The sequence below is a fragment of the Lagopus muta genome, chromosome 6 (genome assembly GCF_023343835.1).
Source record: "Lagopus muta isolate bLagMut1 chromosome 6, bLagMut1 primary, whole genome shotgun sequence".
NCBI lineage: Eukaryota > Metazoa > Chordata > Aves > Galliformes > Phasianidae > Lagopus > Lagopus muta.
This window is the reverse complement of record NC_064438.1, coordinates 27742469-27768743: the sequence shown is the minus strand read 5'-3', so window position 1 is coordinate 27768743 and position 26275 is coordinate 27742469. Positions and strand designations below refer to the sequence as shown.

At 41.8% G+C, this 26275-nt stretch overlaps 1 protein-coding gene across 13 annotated transcripts in view; it reads left to right on the top strand.

The window, feature by feature from the left end:
- Positions 1-26275, top strand: part of SUSD6 (sushi domain containing 6) — a 76524-nt gene that overhangs the window by 23413 nt on the left and 26836 nt on the right. For 7 of the 13 annotated variants that reach the window (XM_048947640.1, XM_048947649.1, XM_048947638.1 and 4 more), the window contains 2 exons: positions 7256-7450; positions 11802-11831. In XM_048947640.1, the coding sequence (XP_048803597.1) occupies positions 7330-7450; positions 11802-11831 (151 nt within the window). In that variant the 5' untranslated portion in view covers positions 7256-7329. The remainder of the gene's footprint in view (positions 1-7255; positions 7451-11801; positions 11832-26275) is intronic. The other 6 variants (XM_048947651.1, XM_048947648.1, XM_048947646.1 and 3 more) reach the window with 2 other exon arrangements.

Genomic DNA, 26275 nt, shown 5'->3' with positions numbered 1-26275 from the left:
AATGTTTGATAGCACTGTGATGACCTCTGTCACTCTGTCACAGGGAGGGTCTGGAGCAATTGCAGGTGCGTCTGTGGCACTAGAGTGGTGCATCTTAAACAAAAAATATTTGCTGTTATGAAGAAGAAAAGTACAGGGGCATAATGAGCTAATATTTCCGTGCCTGAGCCATGGTGCTGAGAATGACTGAAGTCCTGCTTTTTTTTTTTTCCACCCGTTGAGAGTTATTGAAGCAGTTCTGTGTTACGGTCTGAAAAATAGGCTTAACTGTAGAACCTGAATCATAGAATTGCGCAGGTTGGAAAAGACCTTGAAGATCATCAAGTCCAACCATGACCTAGCCTTACTACCCTAACTAATGACTCTTGACAAAATTAGGAAGCATAGTTCTCTCTGAAGGTAATACTAGATTGTTGGAAGATTCAACTTACCAAGTACTAAAGGGACAGAGAGTGCTTTGTGTGTGTGTGTGTGTGTGTGTGTGTGTGTATCTTAAAACAGCTTTGCACTAACAGATGTCTGGATGTTGATACCTGGAAGGGTCTGGTATTGGAGCACGTCTGTTGTGGAGAACTTTCTGTTTAAGCTTTGACACAACTAATAAGCACCACATAGCAAGTATTGCCATCCTTTGGAAGTGGTGAGTGCATGTTCTCGTGTCTGGGTGGTAATTTCTAAATTTCTTGAGAATGGTGCCTCACAGCTCTGCTTTTAGGAAGAAATGTAAAAGACAAATGTAAAAAAAAAAAAAAAAAAAAAAAAAAGTCTTGTAGTATAATTATGTAAATGTCAGATTGATTCACTGAAGTTATATAGAAGGCTTAGGAAAAAGAAATTCCCAACTGAATGTCCTCTCGAAATGAGTGTGCCTGGCAGTGTTGCAGCTGTGTGTATAGCAGGCTGATGTTTTTAGCCCTGTCGGTGGAAATATAAGCACAACAAGTGGTAGGATAGGAAAAGCGTACTCTAGTAGTGAGGGTTTATGAAATAAGCCTTTACTGTACATGTGCTGTGAGATGTGTTCCCTGAACCAGATTAATGCAGCTGCATAAATGAGAAAATCCTCTTGAATATAAAAGTGACCCAACCAATACAGTGCCTCTTTGAGAATCCTGTTCTTACTAGATGTATCATTTCAGGCTTGTGTGTGCTTTCAAAAGGTTCTGCCTTTGCATGGCTTTTCTTTATTCTCCTTCCCTGAAGCCATTTCAGTTTACTGTGAGGTTTCTTTTTTAGGACTTATTATTTTTGGAAAGCTTTCTGGAACATTTTGTGCATATGGTTCTCTATAAATGTGCTGTTGTACTGATTAAAGCTGAAAGTATGAAACCTTGCCTCTGTGATGCAGTGCGGCAGGGGAAAAATGCTGAAACAATGGTTTCCAAAGGGAATGCTCTTCCAAATAAAGGCATATCTAAAAAGGAAAAACAAAAACGGATGAGGAAGATTGCGTATGATATATTTTCTGCTTTCCCTTGTGTCCACTTGATGCCATAGATAACATAAATGTCAGTATGCTTGCAAAAAAATAATCAGTAAAGTGGATACAGTATTTCCTTAACCAATTTTTTGTGATTCATTGGTGCCATGACTTCATCACTATAAGCCTGTTTGTAATAGCACACAAGTTTGCAGTGCATTGGAAGTGTTGTGTATATTAACTTGTCTAACTCTCAACACTGTCCCTTCATGACTCTGCTTTTCCTCCTACTGGTGCTTGGAAGTTCATAGCAATTGGGCTGCCTGTAAGTATCCTCTCCTTCCTTCTTTTGGAAGGATGGTCAGGTTCTTAACTGTGATCGGATTCCAAAGCAAGCCTTGGCTTACTGTCACAGGATGGGAAAGCAAGTCAATTAAATAGAAAACATCTTGCTGCTCAGCAGCTCTGGTGTTTCAGTTACTGCATGTTGACAGATCAGAGCACCTTGCTGCTGGTCTGTCCCCTGCAGCCAGATGGGTGATGCATTAGCTCCTGACATAAAGTACATTTTTCAGAGGCCTGCTCTGATGCCTGCTTGCCAAGATGGGATTTACTGCTGCAGTGCACAGATTTACTTAGAAGATCTGGATAATGTGGCTGGCTGGTTCTTAAATCTTTCATATAGCATGCATAAGCAGTGAAATAGCAAATCTGTGAACTACAGCTGAAAATGAAGTAGCAAGGGACTTTTAAAGTGTGCAGTGAAAATACACTTTGCTTTGTTTTCTTTGAAGCATCAGGGCCCCTCACTTTGCTGATTTGTGTTTTAAGCCCTCTACAGAAAATTTCTTCAGAATACACAGATGTCTTGTGGTTCTCAAGAAGATAACTGTGTGGAAACCATCTGAGGGTAAGGCAGAAAGGATCTGAGGTGTTGTATTTTCTGTTGCTGCTTGGATGTGCGCGAGTGTCACTTTTTCTGTGATTTTTCTCATCAGCCAGTTAAGAGGATGAGAGTTTAGGGATTTTTCGGTTTGTTTTTGAAGTTTGACCGTTCACTGAAGGTGCGCAAAATAAGGATAAGATGTAGTGGAATAGCAGTAGAAACATGAACAGCAGATGAAGGTGAAAGTTAAACCCTCTGAACCAGTGCCAAGTTCTACCTGCAATATGGACATGAGGAAAAACAGTCCTGTTCCGTGGCACAGTCTTTGCTGTGTGCATGGCAAGCTATTTCTGAATATTATTCTGCAAGGCAGGAGGCGAAAACTAAGTGGTTAAAGGAAAGATTTCTGATGTGCATGAGGTTAACTCATTTTCCTTTGGCAAGTTTGCAGCATGGTATTTAAAAGTAAGCCAGTAGCATTCCGAGCATACTTAACACTTCCCAAGACACACTGCATAGAATCCAGGTTAAAGACTGTTCTCTAGCAACAGTGACATAGGACATAGGTAGCCTTGACTGTTGCCCCAGGCACCTCATGCAACCGTAGTGCCTCAGAATGTCCTCTGATCCCTTGTCCTCAGTGCACCTGAACTGCCTGAAGCTGCTGCTTTTTCACATTTTGAGCATATGACCTCCCCCAAAGATCACTTTTCCGTGGCAATTTAGGAGCACTGCGAGGATGAAATAGGGGAAAAAAAAACAGAAAATTAGTCATAATCCTAGAAGATGTATGCATACTTGTGATGTGATCTTGTATTGAAGGGTCTGAATTGGCAGCTTCTAAAGGTCTGGAAGAAAAATGGCAGAGGTCCCTAAGCAGCTTAGCTTAGGAAAGCTGCTGCCAAAAGCAAGCGTGTCATCTTGGAAAGGGCTCGTCGTGGGTTGGGAGTGGGAAGTCTGGTGTGTGTGCTATCAGGGAAAGCAATGCCTACTTCAGGGCATTCACATAGGAGCAAGCTGTTATTATCAGGCCAGCAGCTCCTGGTACTGGGAGCAGGGTGGAGGGTCCTTGGGAAGGCTGCTGGTGCAGGCCTCAGCCTGCGGTACCTGCAGGAGCCAGGGGTGGCTGGAACCAGGAAGCAAGGAGCTCTTTCCTTGTTCAGAGCATTCCCGGAGAGGGCGTGGGCTGTTGACTTTGTGGCCGTGCAGGACAGTTTATATTCTCCAGATTTAAAATGAAAACAAAATGACCTCTATGGCTTGAAGCAGTTAACCAAGAAGAATCTCCTCTCCCCTTCTTACTATATTTAAGGGAACTGCTGACTTTACTAAATATTGTCTTTGAAAACATCTGCTTGGACTTTAATCCTCCTGTAACCCTTTAGCATAGGCTGTGGCACATGAAACGGGTTTGAAGCGTTCCACTTCCATATCCTCGTGCAAATGTAGGCTTCTGCCTTGCTGCTAGGATCCAGTAATGAAGCCAGTGTGTTCCTTGCTGCTGTGTGTAAACAGGGGAACTGCTTTGATTTACACCAACCCATGAATTGTTAAGCTCTCTCCCTGAGAGTATGTTTCTACTGATAAATGTGTGCACTGTACAATGTGTTGGCACTGCTAGAACAGGGAGAACACTTTATTTTTCTCTTCCTGTTAGCTTCTGTTTTCTCTCTATAGCACACCAAGCTGTGCCCTGAGATAAGGCCTGTCAGTCTAGCAAACTTCAGTTCTTTATGGTGTGTTTATTTATTCATTTTTCATTGGCAGCAGTCAGACCAGATTGTAAGGATTCCTATGGGCTGTGGTTCAGTTGCAGTAGGATGGGGAAATGGGGAAGAGAGAAGGAATATTTTACTAGTGTGAAGCAGGTAATTGAAGATAGTCTTATCTGTGTAAATGTGTGATGCTTCTGTTGGGAAGAAAAGGTTACCCCTGCAGCGCTACAGACCCTCAGTGAGCTGTTTGGGTGTTGCCAGTTAAGTTCTGGGGGTGGAGGACTGGAAAGTTGTTATTAAAGCTGTTTCCCCATGAGCTGTAGGTATAAGGAATGTGCTAAAACCAACAATCAGCTTTCAGAGAGTTGAATGTCTAAATAACTTCCTAACCAGCAGCTCCCCTCTGGGCAGAAAGGATACCTTCTTATCTAGCCAGAATCTCTTTCCTCTTCTGATTTTGCCAAGGGAAAGTCAAGCTGGGAACAAGTTTTTTAACTTGGCTGAAGCCTGAGGGGGAGGACTCCTGCAGGCAGTACCTGTGCCCATTGTCTTTTAACAATTCAGAAGGGGTTATCGTTGCTACCTAAAACAAAATTGTTTTGCTGCCTTTGTCTCTTTCAGTTCTCACATTGAGCAAAATCAGCTTAGTGGGATGTTACTGTAGACATGGCAGCATCAATTTAGGCATTCCTTGTGGGGCAGCCTACCATCTGACAGGCACTATTCCTGGTAATGTGGGACTCAAGCAACTTGGAGCTAAAAGGAGATGGGGAAAACACGCCTGGCTTTTTAGTAGAGGGGAAAAAGCAGCGTGCTTTAAAGCAATCTGTTAGTGAATCAAGAACTAGCAGTAATTGGTTTCCCCAGAATAAGTTCTTGATTTGGATATCTATTGTTTATTGTTGAGAGACCAAAATTAGACTACTAGCTTTCATGTATGATCTTTGGGTGTTGAAAATACCTCTGAGACAGAGCAGCACACCTCAGGCGTCACTATGAATGAATTCTGTCATAATTGTGTTGTATTCCCTACTTCTCCTGCCCACTGATGTCATGCATTAAGCCCTGACCCAGGGCAGGGAAGGCTGCCATTGAATTGGCAAGACTTGCAAAGTTTCATGTGCTAATAAGGCTTCATTAAGTTGGATTGGAAAGAGCAGACCTTTCTTGCTGTAATAAGACATCCATTCACTGAAAATTGTGTGCTGCATTGAGCTGTAATTGTGTGACTCAGAAGGAAGCACCCAACTGTTGGCCTGCAGTACAGGCCAGATGCTGACATGTTCCAGCTGAATAGGAACTTAAAATCCATGTGAGAGATTTGACTTGCATGGAATGGGCAGAGATGTACCAACTAGCTGGCTTGGCTTTCTTCAGAGGAGTGTTTTTCATGCTGTGGTCTAATTGCTGCTGGAGGAAGTTTAGCAGGTAAGTGGCGGCATCCTTAATCCTTTCTGCTTGGTAGGAGGGCTGAACATGGTGAACAAAACATTAGGTCTTCATCAGTAAAACATATTGGAAATGTATTGACTTTGCTACAAGTATAGAGTGGGATAACTTCGTTTCTCTTTCTCCCTCTCCAAATTAAGCAGGAAACTGATGGGGCAGGCAGAGTTTATTGTAGCATTATCTCCAGTCTTACCACAGGGCATTTTAAATATCATCTTGAAATGCTATTTCAAGCTGGGGATGCGTACAGACAAATAAGTCCTCTTTGGTAGAAACTAATTCATACGAAAGATCCAAATGCTAAAGATGGCCTTTTTGTGAGTTAGATATGAGTAGAGCAGTGACATGGAACTAGGGAAAAACTCTCCCTCTAGGATCACTAAACTTTTATCATCAAATTCACATATTCCTTCCATTAATGCTACTTCGTGGTTGTTGGTTTTTTTTTCTTTCCTAAGTAATTGAAAATGTACATTGTGGCTGTTTGAATTGTGTCCGTGCTGGCATGCTGAATCCCTTTAAGAAGTACTTAAGGAGCTCAAGGTCATACTGCCTTCTTCAGGTTTCATATCTGATCACACAGGATATGAAATGGTGCAACACCTGCGTCTACTCCTCTTAGATTTATTTGGAGTTATCCAGCAGTTTTGAAACTTGACCTCCCCAGAAAATCTCCCTTCAGTAGAAATATCCATTTAACTGAAGAAGCTGTGGCTAAGAGGGAGATTCTTTCAAAATTAAAAATGTTCCCTTGGTCAACTGCAAAGAAAAGATGATTTCTGCAAAATAAATTACATTTTTTTCCCCAATAGCTTTAGATGTTTGTGTAAGGAGCAGCATAGTAGAAGTGTTGAAGTGAATCTCTGTATTTTTTTTTTCTTTTAACCAAATATTGACCAGATGTCTTTATACAAGTTTTCTCCTTTCTCCTTCTAAGCTATGAGCGCTACACAGATTTTTAGCCTTTTTCAGGGGCCTTGGAGTCATGCATGACATCGTAATTCATCCAGATCCAAAACTGTCAGAAGTCTTGCTGGCTAGCTCAGTGGGACTGTATACTTTAGAGCCTTTTTTCACTAATAACAGGGATTCAGCCTGTGCTGGGGTTCAGCCTGTACTTTCTTGATGTCCCAACTGTGATTTGTGTTTTCAGTGCAACAGTGTCAGATTGGCTATGGGCTGAATTTGTCAGTCCTCAGGTATGAGCAGTGTCACATCCTGCAATTTTAATTGCTGTGCTATGTACTGTCACATTATACCTGAGGTTTTCAGGCTGTTTTACATTCCTCCTCGTGTGTGTTTGCCTGCCTGCTGGCTGGCTGTCAGATTTGCTGTGCCTCTCCAGGTGTCTGAGGAAGCATTTTATTTATCCTAGCTGTCTAGTACAGTCTGCTGTGTCTTCTGAAAGGTGAGGGGAGTGTAGGAAGGCTGGCTTCCTTGAAACTGCTCTGGAACAAATTCTCCAGATACTGTATCCTCTGTGGTTGTCTTGAAAGGAAGATCTAAAACTCATTGTAAGCTGGACAATCTTTACACCTGAACTATTGGAGGTCGAGTGAGAAGTTCTGGTCTCTAATATAATGCAGCTCCTTTTGGTGTTTCCTATGCACAGAGTTGCCTTTTCTGCTTTGATACCATGAATGCTTTCGTAGTAAGTTTTCTGAATTCCGGAAAACACGAAAGTTTGTTCTTGTCTGTTTCTGAATTTCCCTTCCCATCCCCTTGGATGTCGTAAATGTTTTGTTCAGTACTTACTGTTCTTTTGTCTTTGTTTTTTTTTTCTAGATAGAGGTGCTCCTAATCAGCCAGATCTGTTGGGATTTTTTTTTTTTTTTAGAAGAAACCTTGGTGGGTAAAAGATGTGCCATGGAATGGTAGCACCAAAGAGCAACACTGGATCATCTCTTGCCTTGACTAGCCATGGGCTGTTTCTTCTGCTAGTTATCTTTGGTAACTTTATTTTGGAAGTACAGGCCACAGGTAAGTGAAATCTTTGCTTGCATGTACTGCAGAGGGGGAGAGATGTCTAAGTTTGAAAATGGCCTTATGTATTTGTGGGGAAGCTGGAGGCGGTTGATGCATTTGCATACATATTTCAGTACTGGCAGGAAAAATTCCACCATAGCTTGTTAAGCAAAGGGCAGTATCTGAACTGAACCAGTCTTGCATACCTTTACACTATCATCTTGATTACCCCAGCTTTTTTTTCTGCTTCTATTTTCATCTCTTTGCTGCAGCTGGGGATGCCAGGACTGTCTTAAGAGCAAGCACGGACTGTTTTTTGGTTAAGTGATATTCTCATGTAGGCACTATTATTTATATGTCCTGTAGCAACTGCTCATGTGAATTAGTTTTGGAAGCACAGGCTGACTTCTGCTCTTTGCACACCTGATGAGCCTGTACACTGTTTGCTTGTGTGGCACCTTCTGGCACTTGAGCACTCACAAAGTGTATTCCTTTGTTAGATCTCTTCTGCGTCTTGGGTTTTTCCCCATTCCCCATGCTTGCTTTTTGATGTCTGGTGACCAACTGTGGTAAATAATGTAAATAGCAGTGGAATGGAATGACACATAAAAAGTCAAGTAACAGTCAGAAATGAGTGTAAGAAGAAAACTTATTGGTCACAAGGTAGTACATCATGAAATGTTTGTTTTCTTACTCAGTATACCCTGAAACGTGATCTCTTCTTACAGACCTGATGTAATTTTCTTGTCAGTAGAGAGATGATTGATCATAAGTGGTGTGGGATGAAGTTTGTATGCGTGCCTTAGGTGCAAGTTCTTGCACAGAACGCTGGATGAACTTATTCTCAAAAAGTCAAATAGATTTGACTTCCACAACTGCAGATAATAGCTTGCTTTTGAAAACAAAACATCAGTTCTTAACAATAGCTCTAAAAAGTCCTGTTTATTTGAGATATCATGGCACCTGAAAATGTCTGGTGACCAATATTTCTGAGCATCAGAGAAGCTTGGTTTGGCCTCTGTGGTAGAGCAGAATAAAAGCTCATTGCCAGATGCACTCAAAGGAGAGTAGCTTCTGTAGAAAAGTCTGGAGGAGGAATTGATCTAATATTTCTGACTCCTCTAGTTAGAAGGGAGAGGCTGCTGAAATGAGAGATCCCAGATTTCTATGTCTTTCTACTGGCCAGGCTTTGGCTGTGTAGGTAAAAAGGGATGTGTGGGGGCATTGCAAATGTAACTGACTGGCAAGAACAAGTAGCGTGTGAAAGGGGCAAAGGTATCTCATCCTTGTTTTTTCCAAAGGCTGTCCTTGTTTTTTCCAGCTGTTGTTGATAATACTCCAGCCTTGCTTCAGATATAGGCCTGCGAGATATTCCCTGCAGCCTGAGGCTGGAACACAATCCCAGTTACGTAGTGCAACATAATCAGTATGCAAATTCCTTGCACTGCATAGGGCTGCTGAATGGGGAAGACAACTGCAATCCTGGCAAGCATTTTCAGTATCGTTTTTTATATATCTCGTGTCATATGGAAAAAGCACTGGTTAAGCATGTCATAAGACCTTAGAATGGTTCTGCATCATTTCCCTTTCTCTGTTCATTTTGATTCAGGACCTGAAACCTGTTGTGGTAAACTGATCAAGGCAGATCATCAGCTAAATAGGATTAGAGTGGCAAGACATGAAGCATTTCCTTCAGCAGAAGTGAGAAAGTGAGAGCGTGTGAAGGGAAACCCAGGATCATAGCAGAGGGCAAGGCACAAAGGGGGAAATCCTAGGGGGGGGGAGGGGGTAGAATGGGCTTCAATCCATAAACTCTGAGGCTGGGAGGGATGGGGGTGCATGGCAGCCTGTTGTGGGCCCAGGGAGCTGCACCTGGAGCAGTGCACTGACTATGAGTAACATTAATCAGTCAGCCAGCCGAGGAGCAGGGACCCAGATGGAGAGACAAAGAGCGCTGAAAAAATGCTTGGAAAATCATCTTTCCCTCATCTTTGTCCCCAGCCACCCCCCTGTCCTCACTTTATTAGTTTACATAGCAAAAACATTCAAAGCAACCAGAACAAAGCGATGTTAACACGAAGCAAGAGATTACATTAAATCTCCTGGTGGTAATGCTTATCTTGAATGCAGGGCCAATGTGACACATTCACAATTGCTACAAAAGATGAAGAATGTTCTCATAAAAAGACAGACAAGCATGGAGACAATGGACTGGCTCAGCTCTGAGTGACAAAGTGGAGCTTGTTATTCGTACATTTAAAACCATATAATGCATATTGTACTGCGATGGTTTTACTGTTTGGAAATGTTACTGCTTGTCTTTCAAGAGGTTAGATACATATTCGTGTTCTGAGCAGCAAGGTGTTCACTTTTACATGTGATGAATACAGAGGGCAGACTGATTTCCAGTCAATGAGCTTCTGGTCTCTCTTCTGCTGATAATTTGATTTTATTTATGCATGGATTTTTAGCAAAAGTCATCAGCAATTTGTCTCGAGCAATCTGTCCAAGTATCCCAGAGTGCTGTGAGATGAATGTGATAAGTTGCTTAGTCACAGAGCCTACTGCAGAGTTTGGGGGAGCTGATTCCTTCTCACAGCAAGCTAGTCACAACCGTAAAAATAACCGCTGCACGTGTTGTAACACAAAACAAATGCAGCATTCGGTGATGGGCAAACAATGAAACTATGCCAGAAGTGGAGGATTTAGGAAGGCTTCAGTGCTCTTCAGAAATTTTTTTTCAGCTTGATCACTGTTGTGCCTTTTTCCCCTCTTGCAAGTTCTCCAAGATTAACTGAGGGAAATGATGAAAAAATTAACAGAATGGAAAGGCTCTCTTCCAACAAGAGCCTTGGAAAGCAAGGCTCTGAAATGCTGCGGCTTAATTCTTGTTCCATCTCTTCTGTTTTCTTTGAGGGTTCTTCTGGGATTTAGCTAAGTGCTTAGGTGCTTAGTAGGTAGAGACAGGGAAATGTTGGAAGTATTGGAGAGGAGGAGTAACAACTGCTTGGGCTGCTTTGTTAAAATGTAATGCTTCTGTGTGCTTTCTTTGTTGTCCCGGTTCTTTCTTCCTGTTTCCTCTCCCTGGCCTTTACAGGTTATTCCTGAGCTCTCAAAGGCCTTGTGTGTAATCACATTTGTAGCAGCCCTCCTATTTGACCAGACTGTTTCTGAAAGGATAACAGCGGATCAGAATGAATCACTCATAAAATTTTAACTTGTAGTCTCTAAAATATTCTGAAAGCTTCCTATCATCTGTGCTCTCAGCACTGTAACTTCTCTTAGATTCTTAGCTGGCTCTGTCAAAATGTAGGTTGGGCTTTTCATTACTGATAAGAGCATCACCTATCTTGAGAAATGCAACTGAAGGTGTTACTATGAGTATGAACACCCTGAATTAAACAAACAGCAATACACATAAATGAGAGAGTTTTAAATATTAACCTTTAAAAATTAATAATGCAGACTTGGCAAATGTAAGTCTACTTAATTTTAAACACAGCCTGATTTTTGTTGACTGATCACATGTAAAATGCTATGAAGCTATCCCTTTAATTTTTAGGGTTCCATTAAAATGATAAATTGAGCTTGAATAAACTGAAACGACTTCATTTCTGTGTATTGTCTCTGATGCAAACGCAGGCAATCTGCTGCATGCTGCTCTAAGGTCTTTTCAATGCCAAGGTTATTCTGTACAGAAGCTCTTGGATACCACTGGTGTTTGTTTGCGTTGCATAGAACAGCTTGTAAAAGCATACTTCAGCCATTGAGCAGATTCAGACTTGTTCCTATTCCTTGGGAATCTGTATGAAGCAGAGGGTTCCTTTGTTTCTAATTATGTGGTTGAAAGGAAGAAGTTTAATACTGCTGGGGATGAATTCAGTGGGCATGAAAACAAGGACAGTAGTACTGGATAGCTAGATAGAAATGTGGGGTGGTGTTGTGCATGAACATAGGACCTGAGTTCTGATCTGTGTGCTTCCTATAATGCAGGTTTGAATAAATTGTTGTCAGCTCATAGTGAGGAAAGGGTGCAGTTTTCAGTGTGAGTCCTTCTTCCATTCCCTTCGTAGAGCTTCATGAAAGCAGAGTGGCACAGAAGAGCATGGTGAGGAGCTGTAGAGCAGTGGTGAGGCTGCCAAGAGGTAGATGCAGGTGGGCCCAGAACCAGTCTAGTTAAGGAACACTCTGTTCTTACACTCTTACACTGATCTCTGGGTAGTGCTTTTTAAGCAGCTGACTTGAAGGCAGTAACAGGAATCTCAGGTAGTCACACAGCTTGTTGAATTTTAAACAGCTTGAATGGTTAAGGAATGAATTAAAGCAAGCATAATAATAATCTTAATTTTATTTTTTTGTCTTTTAGGTTTGCTCAGCAAATCCAAAGGACCTACATGTAAGTAAACTCTTATTCCCTGCTGTGTCATTAGAAATGAGTGAGATGTTTTACTGATTAACATAAGTGGTTATACAAGCTAAGATTTATGTTTTTACTCATGTGCTGTGGTGCATCTCTGCCCTGTTTCTGCTTTTTATCCCTTATATTTGAGAGAGATGGTTGCCTTTGGTTTGAGGGAGATCAACTTCATACGTTCCACTGTGCTTGAAGGCACTTCAATGTGTCTTTATAGAATTTAGTTTTAAATGACTCAAAACCACGTAGAGTGAATATTCACTGAAACAAAAAGAGAAAGTTATGATAGTTGTGAGAGTTTTGGAAGGGAGAGGATTGGAAGGATGGAGAGGGCGAGCTGAGGTGAAAAACCCTTTTGTTTCCTTTAATCAAGAAAAGTGAATATCTCATCGCAGAATGTGATTCTGGATACATTGTATTGAATACTCAGCTTTTCATTTCCTGTGCTCGGAAAAAGTCTGAAGCTTTTCCTGTATGTGTTACAGAGGTATGTAATTTTAGGAGGAAGTGGGAAGCATACTTGGCTGTCTTGATTAGTTCTAAATATATTTAAAAAAAATGTGTAGGTATTTGTTGAAGTCCAAAATGTGATGATCCTAATTTGAGTCTTCCTATTTTCTTCAAGAAAAGGGAAGACAGGAACAAGGTCTGGGAATGGATTCATAATTAAGTATTTGAAGGTGAGGAAGGGTAATCATACAGCCTACCAAATTTTGATCTTCAGATGGAGGGAGGAGGAGAGCAGATGGAATGCTCTGTGAATCCTGAATTTTTAATCGGTCTGAATTTTACTCTTGGCAAGACTGATATAACACAAGCCTAGTGTGAATGTGCCATCAGTTCTTGGCCATGGTTTCTAGCAGGAAAACAAGCTAATTTAGGAAATAGCTCAAGAACTGCCTGGTCCAGCTAATTCAGTTTCTTGGGCTATTGTGAAAAAGGTGGAAACTGATAGGAGCTTCGTTGTAGAAAGAAAGCTGGAAGGGAGCTTTGTTCTTCAAAAGAAAATACTTGCAACTTTAGTCCAGATGTTGGAGTCCCCTGATGTCTGGTGCCTGCTACACTAAAGATACGGGTGGTTTGTCTTCTAATGCAGCTGCCTCCTGTCAGTCTTCCTTCTTTCTGTACTTGAGCCTATCTTTTGGGAAGAGTTTGATTTTGTTTCTAGTCTCATGGAAATGGCCTGACAGCAGGACAGAAAAGTTTGCTTGTGATTAATTACTTTGTGCCATTTGACATTTCTTTTGTTATTTCTACGCCTACTTACAGTGGTAGTGAAAGCATTTTTTTTTTCCAGATATGTTGAATGCTTTTCCCTACTTGTTGGCGTTACTCCCTTTCATCTGTACGATTTGTTCTTGCCATTGCTTTTCCAGGCCCTTATATTTATAACTGTAGCAGCACAAGCAGTTACCACCTCCTGTTTTTGTTGCCACCTATTACTGACCCTGCTGCATGAATGACAGAACAAAAAGTAAATTTACTCTGAAACTGTAGCAAACTTCAGCCTGTACCGTTACTGCAGTTACTGCTGAAATAGCTGGTGTGCATTATACAAATCTGTGATGTCCATGGCGCACTTAACATGGGTGATGAGGCGAATACAAGTAGAATCATAGAATCACGAAGGTTGGAAAGACCTCCAAGATTATCCAGTCCAACCATCCACCTATTGCCAGTATTTGCCACTAAATCATGTCCCTCAGTACAGCGTCTAAATGCTTCTTGAATGTCTCCAGGGATGGTGACTCAACCACCTCCCTGGGCAGCCTATGCCAGCACTTGATCAGTCTGAGAAGAAATTTTTTCTTGACATCAAACCTGAATCTTCCCTGAGACAACTTGAGGGCATTCCCCTCTTGTTCTACTGTTGTTACATGGGAGAAGAAGCCAACACTCATCTTGCCACAACTTCCTTTCAGGTTGTTGGAGAGAGCAATAAAGTGTCACTTAAGCCTGTTCTCTCGACTTGAACAATCCCAGTTCACTCAGCTGCTCCTCATAAGACCTGTGCTCCAGACCCCACACCAGCTTCATTGTCTTTCTCTGGACACACTCCAGGGTCTCAATGTCTTTCTTGTAGTGAGACAAGAACAGAACACCTTACTCGAAGTGTGACTTCACCAGTGCTGAGTACAGAGGGATGATCACCTCCCTACTCCTGCTGGCAGTACTATTTCTTATACAAGCTGGGATGCCATTGGCCTTTTTGGTCACCTGGGCACACTCCTGGCTCATGTTTAGCCAAGTGTTGACCAACACGCTGTGGTCCATTTCTTCCACACAGTCTTCCAGCCACTCTGCCCCAAACCTGTAGTGTTGCCTGGGGTTATGGCCAAAGTGCAGAACTTGACACGTGATCTTGTTGAACTTCACCTCATTGACCTCAGTCAAGTGATGCAGCCTGTCCAGACCCATCTGTAGGACCTTCCTACCTCCAGGCAGGTTGGTGTCTGTCATCTGCAGACTTACTAACGGTGTACTTAATCCCCTGGTACTAGGGCAACATGAGTAGCTATAGGCAGTCTTCAGCTTTTGTAGCTGAATCTGCCCAGGCCCTGTGTTAAACCAAGCAATCTGTGCTTTGTTGAGGATTACTAAGAAACTGCTGGTAACAAGCTGCTGAGAGTCGAGAATGAGGATAGGATGCTGAAAGGCACTTACTTGAACAGCAAGCTCAAACGTGTTCGTACTGTCATTAGAGCAATTGGAACCTGGTGAGTGGACTGTGACTTTGTCTCAAGAATTTGTACATGCTTATCTGTGTGCGTTGATCTGCATCTAAAAAAGCATTTTCCTTTTAAAGAAGAAAGTCTGTGGAGAGTGTTTCTCTTCCTCTGCAAGTAAGAATTTCCCTGAGGTGAGTCTCTGCTTTTGCGGAGTGTTGTGTTGAACTGGCAAATGGCTTCCAGATGAGAAATCTTCCAAGGGATTTGAAAAACTACCTTAGATGTAGGACTGTTTAGATGAGTTGTGTGACGTGCCAGGTAGATTGGGCTGGAGGGGTTTGTTCCTTAAACTACTAAAGAATAAAATGAGCATTCTGTCCCAGTCTGGTATGGATCTTCTTATCAAGGAAGGAGGAGCAGAGCTTTGGGAGTTCCTGTGCTGAAGAGGCTGTGAGGATGCTTGTCTGCCTTGGCCTGACAATAACGTTTTTAAATCCTGTGTGCTCAGTGTTCACTGTCTAGTCAGTCAGCGTATTTCAGAGGGGAATATCTTTCTCCTCTTGAAGAGCAGAAAGCCATGCTGCTGCTGCTTTCTGAAATGTGTTTTTGTTCTTAGCCAGTGAAAGGAGAATAATGTCTGATTTGAAAAATACTGTCTAGAGAGAAGTATATATCTGATGGAGGATTTCTTGAATTCTCAGCCCAAGGTCAAAGAAGGAACACAATAGGCCTGATATGTACACAGAGTTGTAACTAGAAAGCCAGAAGCTGCTGCTGCTTATACAGCTTGGAGGAATGCTTTCCATGTCCTGAGAAAAGGACTTGCATGGTATATAGTAAGTTTTATGTCTGATACCTCATTAGAAAGAGTAAAACTGTTTTGTGATCTTACCAGTGTTCTGTTTAGACGACTGTGTAGTCTGGGAAATATCAGCTGTTGAGATAGTAAGCTAAGTTTTGCTGCTTTAGGTAGTGCTTTCCTTCAAATTATTCTAGTCATCTCTGGAGAAAGGCTTTGAGCATAGGAATAGGACTACAAACAGATTGAGATTTGTAGGAAGGTGACAGAATAGGCTGAAGGTGAATGAAGGAGAAGATCCTCAGAAGAGGGAGAGAGTCGGGAGTTCAGGAAAGCAGTAAGGTGAAGGTTTTCTCAAGTGGAGTTGTGAAAAGTTCCTGCTGGTTTAAAAAGCCAATTAGTGGCTTGGTGATTAAGTAGTGTAAGTCCTGGAAGAAGGTAGTGTTTTAATTTTAGCTATGCAAGCTGATTAGAATGGTTGAGAATAGCATGGCCTTGAGAGAGAGGACTCTGGTAGAAATGTATGCATGTGTTTATTTTTTTTTAATTGTTAGGCAAATGTCTTAATGCATGGATATGCCTTTACAATGTCAACTTTTTGAGTCTTTTCTATATGCGACAGCACTGACTAATGAGACTGGCAGAGCTTAAGAACTCAAGCTTACAAAATGCATGTGCCCTCCAGGGGCTGGAGCTTTGGGGAAGCTTTCCTCAAGGCAGGAGCGGAGCAGGATGAAGATGATTCTGAAGTGCTGGCTGGCTGCCCATGGGTGCTCTGACATTACAGCTGGGGGATCTGGTGGAGATAGAAACTGAAGGACGGTAGAGCAGCTATGTGTGAAATAGAAGACAAAGAGGAATTTCAAATGGGAGTTGCTGCCGTGTTTGGAGAAATTAGTCTTTAACTTTCTGAGAAAGTTCTGCTTTTCTTGGTTTGTTGTCAGTTTTATAGATAAAACCAGCTTTGCTCTTCTCCTTTGCATGCTACAGTTGTATGCTGTACCCACTGGAGAGGTATCCTTAGTGTAAACAAATTAAACCTATTAAAACTGCTAGATGCTGGATCTTTGTCAAGACTAAGTATCGCTCCTGCTGGTGGTAATGTTTTCCATGTGGGGCCTGTGTGGCATTCTGTATGGTATGAAGTTAGATCAGAGTAGGTAATGTGACCTCTGGTGCTGCCAGTTCATTCTGGATCACCTGCTGCAGAGGCTTTTTGGAAAGTAATTGTTGTGTCATGCCAAAGATGTTCATTTATCCTTGGCTAAGAGGAAAGTGTGCTTTTAATGTTTCCTCTGGCCTGTTCCACTCTTATCATCAGAGTGGCTATATTTGAAACTGAAAGTAACTGGGGATGTGACTGCTGTGTAGCTTGTTTCCAGTAGTTCAAGTTCCCACTCCATTTACTTCTTGAAAAGACTGGTACTGTCAGAGTTGTGCTGCAGTGCAACTCGTGGTTCAGCACATCTTTGTTTCTCTTTAGCACAAGCAAAGGGCTATATCCTTAATGTTTTGTGTTTGTTTTAAAGATGGTGACATTTCTACTCTGTTGTTGGCTTTGATTTCCCTAGCAAAAGTAACCTTGGAATACTCCTCTAGAACAACCTGCACATTTCATTGTAAGTGCTTGGACATAATTGACTTAAGTCATAAGATACAAACTGTAAAGGTTTTATTATCTGCAGCTGATTAGGGGTGTTGTAGGGAGGTTCAATCTCTGCCCACAGTCAAGATGAGCAAAAGCTTAACTATTTTACCACATACCTCTTGGCCACCTGCCACTCGTCTGAGTCGGGTTAGGAGTATTTCATGGTTGGCTACATCAAGTACTGCAGGGCAATTTGAAAGGATGAAAATGGATGTCTGTTCTGCATCCTCTGACAGCAGGCAAGCATCTATCACTAAGTCTGTTTCCATTCCCTGAACTCTTAACTTAATTAGCAGCTTTAAATGGAGGAAATGGTCTTCCTGTCATTGGTCTTCTGTCATTGTTTGGTTAGTTAGCACCAAGGGAGAGTACCAGGAGAACTGAGGCTTTTGTGCTTTTCATTTAAAGATGATTTGGGTTTGGTAGCAGGATTTCAAAGCTGCTTTACAGTTCGTAGCTTGCATAGATTAAACCAAATGCATCCTCCCGGTGGGGTCCATCACCTTTCTTCCTGTGGCAGTAGAGAGTAAGTTGTAGGAATTTTTTTATTTTTATTTTTTGCAAATCCTGCAGTATTTAGAATGGAAACATTATAAAAGTTTTTATTCTCCAGTCATTCCCTGAGTAGTACCAGAGTCGGTGAAATACACTGAACACATGAAATACATAGAAAACAATGCTGAAAAACTCTCCAGTAACATTTATCCTTTGTAACATATCATGTGGTAGAATCAAACCTGTAGTGCCCAGTCTGGTCTCTGCTCTTCTTACAGCAAGCAGTTCCAGTTGGTTCTTCAGGAAAATTGACATCTCTCTGTCCCTTTGGAGTAGCTTTCCCTGTAGGTGGGATTCTTCTCAGAGGTTGGAGAACAGATCAATTTCTTGATTAGTTTCTTTTAGCCACGCACGCTTTTCTATGGTTGTAGCTGTTGCTGAGCCTAAGGACCAGCTGTAATGATTCTTACTTTCATGCAGTCGTTTAGCAGTAGTAAGGGAGAGGTTGGAAATCTTTAGCTTTGCCTTTTTTTTTTTCCAAGTCTTCCCAAGGCTATCTTTGGGCTCCTACAGGCTTTGAGAGCACAATGCCCTGGCGCACTGCTGCTGTGCCCCAGACCCTCACCCCATGCGCATGAATTCATTGTGTTGATCTTTCCACCCCTGCTTGTCGGCGGGGTTGGACAGCAGCTGCATCTCCTGTCAAGCATGATTCCGGGCAGGGGGCTTTGGGCAGGAGAGCTACAAAAGGCCCAGTTTAAATCATCTGTGTAAGGGCACAGCCGAGGCTCTGTCACCCAGGCCTCACCGCTTGTCTTCTGGTGCTATGGTTGTAATGACATTAGCATTTCAAAAAGGGGATTACCACAGCCCCTAGCTTCTTAGGAGAGGGTATTCTGGCTGATAACTGAAAAGCTGCTTTGTGGCCATCTCCGTTTTTTTTTCCCTGTGTCTGGGTTCTGAAGGATTGGTGAAGGTGGCTGTACGGTGTTAAAAGTGGATTGCTTCTGTTGCGAGGAAGCTGGTTATTTATTGGCCTAAATGTGAATTGTTAGATACGAGGCTCTTGTTGTTGATAGCCTTCTTTCTTGCTAATTCAGAGCGACTGAGAACTTAGTAGCGGAACAGTTGAAACAAAGAGTCTGTTGGGATTGCAGCGGTATGCTAGGGAAGCATCCTTAAATTATGCTTGCAGGAATAATTTAAGGTAGTTACATTAGCCTGTCTCATATATTTTGACCAGTGGAAACAGGCAGCACCTGCATCCTATTCATTGTCTGCCTTCTAGGCCTCCTGGGGTAATAAAAATGCATTCTGTGCATAGCCTGCAGGTTTCAGGGCAATTCCTTGGGGGAATTGGGGAGGACTGGGGGTGGTGAGACTGAATTTCATATATTTGTTGTTTAAAACCAAAAAATTCCCTTAGAGAAAATTACTTCCTGACCCTTTGATTCAATATTCAACTGATCTTAGCTTTTTGCTAAGTTTACGTTCCCCTTTCTGATGTTGTTTGTTATTTGCAGTTCACATTAAAGCCTTGTGTATGCTGGGCTCTATTGGAATATCATTGTGGTCACTGTGTCCTCCCCAGTTCCACGAGATATAGAAATGAAGAGACCAGGCAAATTAGCCTCCTGGTCCCTGGGACAAGAGAACAAAGGGAATTTGTCTTCATGGCACACTAAGAGAGGCAAGAGTACTTTGTACAACCTCTTGACCATGTATGGACCCTAAAATTAGTAGCTGACTCCCAGCATCCAGGAGTGGAGCCCCTTGGTTTGATGATGTGGTAGTGTGGTTGGAGGGCACTTGGCTGTAAATGCAGATAGTTGCCTGGAGCCTTGTCCTTAGCAGTGTGTTTAACTGCTGAGCAGCCAAAGGTATGTTGTAAGTAGATAGACATGATTATATACATAGTTTGAAGTGTCTAGGAGCATAGTCTTTGCTTGTACCCATAAGGACTTTTCTTACTAAGTGTGTTTGCACTGGGCTTTATTCAATAAGTGATTCTCCAAAGCAATGCTGACTTGAATCAGGGCTGCCCATTGCTCTGTAGGGAGCTGCACTGTTAGGGCCAACCACAGACTGGGCCTTCTGTGATGTATCGTGGCTGATGCTCCTGGACAAACAGGTCCAAACAGAGTGGAGGAACTGCTCAGCTCTTCTTGAATGAGACAAAAGGCTTGGGCTGTCCTTCAGTGCATCAAGGAGGAGTAAAAGTACAGTTTCCTTTGCAAACAGTACACAGTACTTACTGTGCTGAGGAGGGGAGGCATTTAATTTCTCTGTGTGAAAACAGGAACTATGGAAAGCCTTCCAGGAGCGTGGTGCCTGCTGACAAGGTGTGTATGCATGCACTTAGTGAGCATATTTTTAACTCTACCAATCTCCAGGTCTTTAAAAATCTACTTATTTCTGTAGAGCACAGATCTATCCATAAGCTTAAACAAGGCTGGAGTGACTTGAATCCTAGATGCTCAGCTGAATTGCACTGAGTGAAGATGAAGATTTTGAGTGTCCTGTGGCTCATGTGAGCTGGGCAGAAAGCACAGAATGGCAGAGATGCAAATTGCTACTGTCACGCCATGCTGTCCTCTTCTTTTTCTGTTTCTGCAAGTGTGCCAGCAGACTGCTGTGCAAATTTGGCTGTTCTCTCATTGTGGAGTCACTCAGTGAAATACTTTGCAACCAATTCTGAAGCATGTTTTTGAATCTACAGTTACTCTTGGCTGCCCTGTATCTTTATGTGGCTGTTTGGGGCATATATGAGTTTGTCTGTTCTCTTTTCTAAACACCTTTTTCTGATAGTGATAGTAAAAATGAACAAATGTTCAGTGTAATGGTGGGAGCAGGTTGGAGAAAAAATAAAACTGCAAATTTAAATGCTGTGAACTAAAAACATAGGAAGAAAGAAGGAAACAACTAACTGTCTGGTTTCTGAGGGTCTGTTCAAATTGCAGATTTCTAGAGCAGATGAGGAAACCCTCACCAATTTCAGGACAGTTGTTGTTTTAAGGGTGGAAGAGAAAGATAACCAGCACTTACTCATTCTACTTCTTGCTGCCTTATAATATTCAGTAGGATGAGAGCATTAAAAATATGGACGAAGAAAAGTTGGGGGGGGGGGGGAGGGAGGGAACATGAAGCAGAAAGTAGTTCTGTTTTCCCTTGCTCCCTGTTTGGATTAATGAACTGAATGACTTGGAAGTAGCTAGTAGTGAACCTGTGGTTTTCTCAAATGTATTTTTAACAGGACTGTGAATTTTAAAGGAAGAGGCAATTCAGTCAAAATAATTAAAGATGTAAGAACTTAACTGCTATATCCCACATTACTAGTGCTGTGTCCGTAGATGTTGAGAGAACTGAATTGCTATGCTTCCAGTGTACCAGGAGAAGAGAACCCAGAACAAGAAGATGCAATTCTAAATGCAGTGAACCAACTGAGATACTGACTTTCAAATAAAACCTTATAACAAAGTTGTACTTTCCTGTTCCTGTCAGCATAAAACAGGAATATGGAGACAAAATGGCTAAACGGACTAATATGATTCATTGTCACCAGCAGTAAGAGTTCATGAACTGGGGGAAAAAGGAATGGAGCAGAATGCCAGAAAAAAAATCTTTGCACAGTAAAGCTTCATCAGAAATTCCTTCTTGATAGGTTAGTTTAGTTTCCACTGCATTTTGTACTTGTTTATCAACTGAAGCTCTTTCTAATAAATCGATATGGCAGCTAAGTTTAAAAAAAGAAAAAAGAAAAACAGCAATGCATCTCCTTTAAATTAGGGAAGCTATCTGGTGGGATGGCTACGATGTCATTCATAATCAAATGAATATTAGCAGTGAGACAAGCTCTTTGGAAGTCAGCTGGGAGAGGAGATCTCAGGGCATAGAAGCACTGCTGAAAGTTTTGCCCAGTGTTACCTAACAATCTGAAGGAGGGAGTTGGTATCTTTCTGCTTAAATTTACAGGCAAAACAATACTGAAAAAGACTTATATATATAATTCCTGTAAAGACTGAATAATATGAAGCAGCCAGAGGTGTGAAGATAAAATCAAATGGAATTCAGTTTGGTGAAAGCACGGGACTGGTTTTTCTCTTAAATTATTCTTACCAACTGTACTGACTGGAAAGGAAATCCTTGGAAAAATTGATGGAGGTGTAACAGTTCAGAGTATTTGAAATGTCAATTTGCCAAACGCATTGGAGTTGTAGAAACATTTACATCTGCACTGAAATTGTGGAAGTGCTGTATCGTAATAAATAGCAAGATGAGAAAGAAAAGTTTCTCAGAATGCTGTCTAGACCTGGGACACTTCACATTCCACTTGAAATGGGTGCCCTTGAGGGGTTATACTTCCTTTCTGTCATGCAGCTAGCATGCTTTGAATTCTGAAAGACCTCCTTGCTAAGACTGCCAGTTCAGAAGATGCCAATCAAATACATGCCTGGTACTGAAGAGAATAGCTTAACCAGCTACTGGGTGAACTGGGATGACAGAAGCATCTTTTTTTTCTGCTAGAATTGCAGCTATTCGTATTCATGGCTCAAGCAGTTCTGATAGTGTGTGTTCTCATCATGGAACTGGGGAGAGTGGAGGCGTGAAGCTCTCTTACATTGCTAGTCAACTTTTGATAGAGATGATTACCATTGTCTGGGAGTAGATGCCCACTAGGGAAAAATGGAGGGGTGGGGAGGGGGAGGGAAAGGAGTGGGAGGGTGAGGGAAGGATGGCTTTATCCTGCCTTTTTGAAACAACTCAAATAATGGGCCGCTGCCACAATGGGTTGTTTAGGGATTGGGTTTGTGCCTTCTTCCAAATGCTGCCACAGTGTACTTATTAATCAGGTGACCTTTGAAGAAAGTTGGCTTCAGTTCTCATCATGCATTTCCAGCTAAATGGGCATCATTTATTGAAATATAATATGCTGTATAAAGCATATTTATGTTTATAATGTTTATGCAGTAATGGCAAGACAATTTCCTTGATTTCTTTTTTTTTTTTTTTTTTTTCTTACTGGTCACCTTTTTGCTGAAACTCAGAAAGGGATTTGAAGGGAGTGTGACATATTTTGATCAGTCTCATTGGATACTAACTGAATGAGGATGTTCCATGGCTGAAACCATTGCAGATGCTTGATGTCCTAGATGCAACTCTTGTAAATTCTTGTGGCCTAGTATTAAATGGGGAGGTTGGTGGCCCTGTATGTGGCAGGGGGGATGGAGATTCATGATCCTTGAGGTCCCTTCTAACCCTGGTCATTCTGTGATTCTATAAAAACACACTCTTGGTAGGCTGCTACAGCTCTGGAATTCTCCTTGACTGCAGTATAATTGTCTGTGCAGGTATTTGCCACTTAATATTACTTCTAGGCATGAACTTCAGTATGCTAGCTTGTGATTGCTCAAGAGTATTTCCAGGTTATGTTCCCATTGCCACAAACCTTGTTAATAAAATTTGTTTAATCCTTTTTGCTGTGGAGTGCCAGTTCCCTAATATGTACTAATTTTGCAGCTGTGCTCACATGGCCTCCCCTCAGAACAGTGCATTATGGAAAATTGCGTTTCTGGGAGCTTTTTGCAGGGTCTGGTCTAGAAATCCATTGCTAGTAACTATACTAGACTGAGATTAGACGTTTCCAAACTGTGGTCTTCAGAATGCATAATAATAGTATGCCATAGTTCTGCCTGCCGCATGATAATAGCTTCTTACTTTCAAACTTCTTTAATTATGTTAACATAAAGTTTTAAATGTGTTTTTGCTTTTCAACGCAAGCAATTCCTGTAACTGTGGTTTGTGCCCTGAAATACGATGTACGATTATCACCCACTCCCCACCATTCTAATGTGTCTTACGGGAGACTTTCATTGTTGATGAAGAGTTTAATAGGAACAGTGAAGGATAATTCCAAAAACCACAGGTATTGAGAGGAAGTGTGACAGTTGGGTAGCTCACTCTTCCCTGTGGTGTTGCTGCAGAAAGGACATCAGGCCTGGCAGAGTTTTTGCAGGGAAGTGTGCGGTCAGTGCTTTTCTGCAGCAGAGGAGTAGACACTGCAACTTGGTTTCTGTTTACACAGTGAACTAAAGAGTAAATGTCAACTGTCTGTCTCTTCTACCCCGAGAATAAGAGTGACAGTGACAGCTTTGATGTGCTGTAACTAGGTTGCAGTGATTTGCATTTTTGGCTTTATTTTCTAATGCTAGGGGGGGCAAAGATACAAAAGTAGATCATGGTGTTTAACATGAAACAGATGCTTCCACCTGCCTCATTAACGGTAAGAATTTCTGCCTTTCTGTGTGGAGAGGAAATAAAAAGTCCACTGTCATAATCTAGGTGACCTTTCTTAGTGGTTGGGAGGCCTTTGTATGCTACATCCTCAGGCTTGATATCAAGAAAAAGAGGGTGGGGAAGAACAATGGGTTTGTTTTTTGAGGAACAGATGGATTTGTTTTTCTGCCAATTCTGGTAATAGCTTAAATGTGGACTGCCTTTCTGAGAAGAGTAAGAAGTGTTTTCATCTAGGAGATGTGTTGGGGAAAAGGGTAGGAAAAGGAAAGAGCTCATTTGGTGAAACCACGTTCTGCTTTCTAGATCAGTTACGTGGAAGAACAGGAACTGTTCCCCTCTTTATCTTAACCTCTCGTGGCCCGGGTGATGGGACCATGGTAAGATGCTGTAGAGCTCTGTAGAAAAGAGATGAAGTTATGATTTGAAATCTTTGTTTATCTGAGATTAGACAGGGGTTTCTTACCCTCTATGGTAATAGCTGAGACTGAGTTGCTTCTGGAGGATGTCATATGTGTGTGTTAACTCCCCTGGTTTCCAGACATTAAATCCTGCTTCTACTTGAAAAACCACCTTTACATCTGGTAGAAATTGGCACATTATAATGTGTTCAACTGCAAAATGGTCTTTTACACGATTGCAGCATCATTTTAAGAGCTGAGAGCTATTTTAAGGTTTGTCAATGGGTCCATTTCTTGGCAGCACTAGGTCTTGAACTTGTGTTTTAGGAACAGTACCTTTGAAATCTTTTTGGAAAAAGGCCTCTTGTACTTAGTCTCTAATGTAATATGCTCTTGTGAGGTTTTGAAAGGCTCTTTCATGTTTGCACAGCTGGAATGTGATGTTAGCCTGAGGATGTGTTGTCTAACTCCAGCTGAATACTCTAACCAGTGAAAGGTGGCTGGGGAGGAGTGGGCACAGAGGGAACTGAGTTTAGATTGGCTGTTCAGTAGTTCATTGATATCCTGGTGAAAGACACAAATTATTACAAGAGGAAATCCAGTTGAAAAGTCGATGCTGTAACATTCCTCCCTTCTTTCCCAAACTTGAACTGCCTTCTGTCGATTGTAAGCTGTGTCCTTATAGTATTGTCCTGTGCTCTCTGTTTTAATGGCCAGAATATAGCTGGCTGAAGTGGAGGAAGCTGGAAGAAAGGAAAATGACCAGAGGTCTGAAAGAAAGAGCAATAGAATTTCTATACCCCTCTTGCCTTTGCAGCTCTATGCTACCTGCTAGTCTTGACTCTGCAGCACCTCTATTGCTATTTCCCAACCCTCTCTCCAAAAGACTTCAAATCCCAATATAGAGAAGACAGGAAACAGATGAACAAAACCAGGAAGACTGTGTAATAATGTCTACCTTTTAATAGTGGAACAGTTTCGTTATATATATTTACTGTTGGTCTGTAGGCCTCCTAGGTATGGGTGTTAAAGACATCATGTGTTCATGGCAAATTTGACCAAAGTGATGAAGTCTGGGTTTGGAGGTCTCTCATTCCTGTTTACACTGTGACCTCTGGAACACTTATTCTTCCTGTTTAAATGCATATACTGTTCTCTGAAATTCTGAGTTGGTGTGAAAGAGAAGAGTTACAGAACGGTGATTGATGACATCCAATAAATTGACTATTGTTTTTTTTTTTCCTGTGGAGTTCTGTTTTACTGTCTGGACACCAATCTATCAGCATCAAAATAACTTCCTTTCCTGCAGCTTTTCCCACTAGATCTCAAAAGTTAGACATCCGTATCGCCTATGCAAATGTTCTCAAGGAATCTGCACATTGCAGCTAGGAGTGTTCCCAAGAGTGTGTCTCCAGAGAACCAGCATTTCTGCTATTTTTAGTGTCTTTTATTTGAGTCTTACATTTCCTTTCTGTGAGAAACTTCACAGAGTGGCAAGAGGTTGAACCACACAGTCAAGTGGATTCAAAGCTGCATGAGAAGCTCTTGTTCCACTACTGAGAAACCTGTAAGCACTCAATGGGTGTTTTCACCAAACCTTCTGGTAGACTGAGACCTCTAGAACAGCTGAAGAGACAGCATAGTGCAGCTTATCATAGAGATACTACACCCCTACAAGTGGTATAGGGGCACTGATTGTGTGTGTAGCACTTGTATATACTATTTCTTGGGATTTTCTCTCAGTGGTCTACTAATAGACTCTTCCTGGTCCTAAAGCTTGGTTTATAGACTCCACCTATAATCTAGAGGGAGAAAATTGAACATCTGCTTCAGGGAGAAAGAAAAAAAAATACATTAACTTGTAAATCATCTGTTTAAACAGGGAAGGGAGACTGTGGTGCAGAGAATTCATGGAGAATAGCTCTTTAAGGGACAAGGAAGTACAACTGAATGGCAGGGGGGCATGTTGCAGTAGCTAGTGTGGGAAGTGATTTGTTAGTGTGAACATTCTAACGGGGGCTAGGGGGAAACAGAGTGGTTTGTTGGTTTTTGTTGTTCATTTGTTTTTAAGACTGGGGGAGTGTAAGATGGGAGCTCTGATGCTAGTGAAGAACTGGGATTTG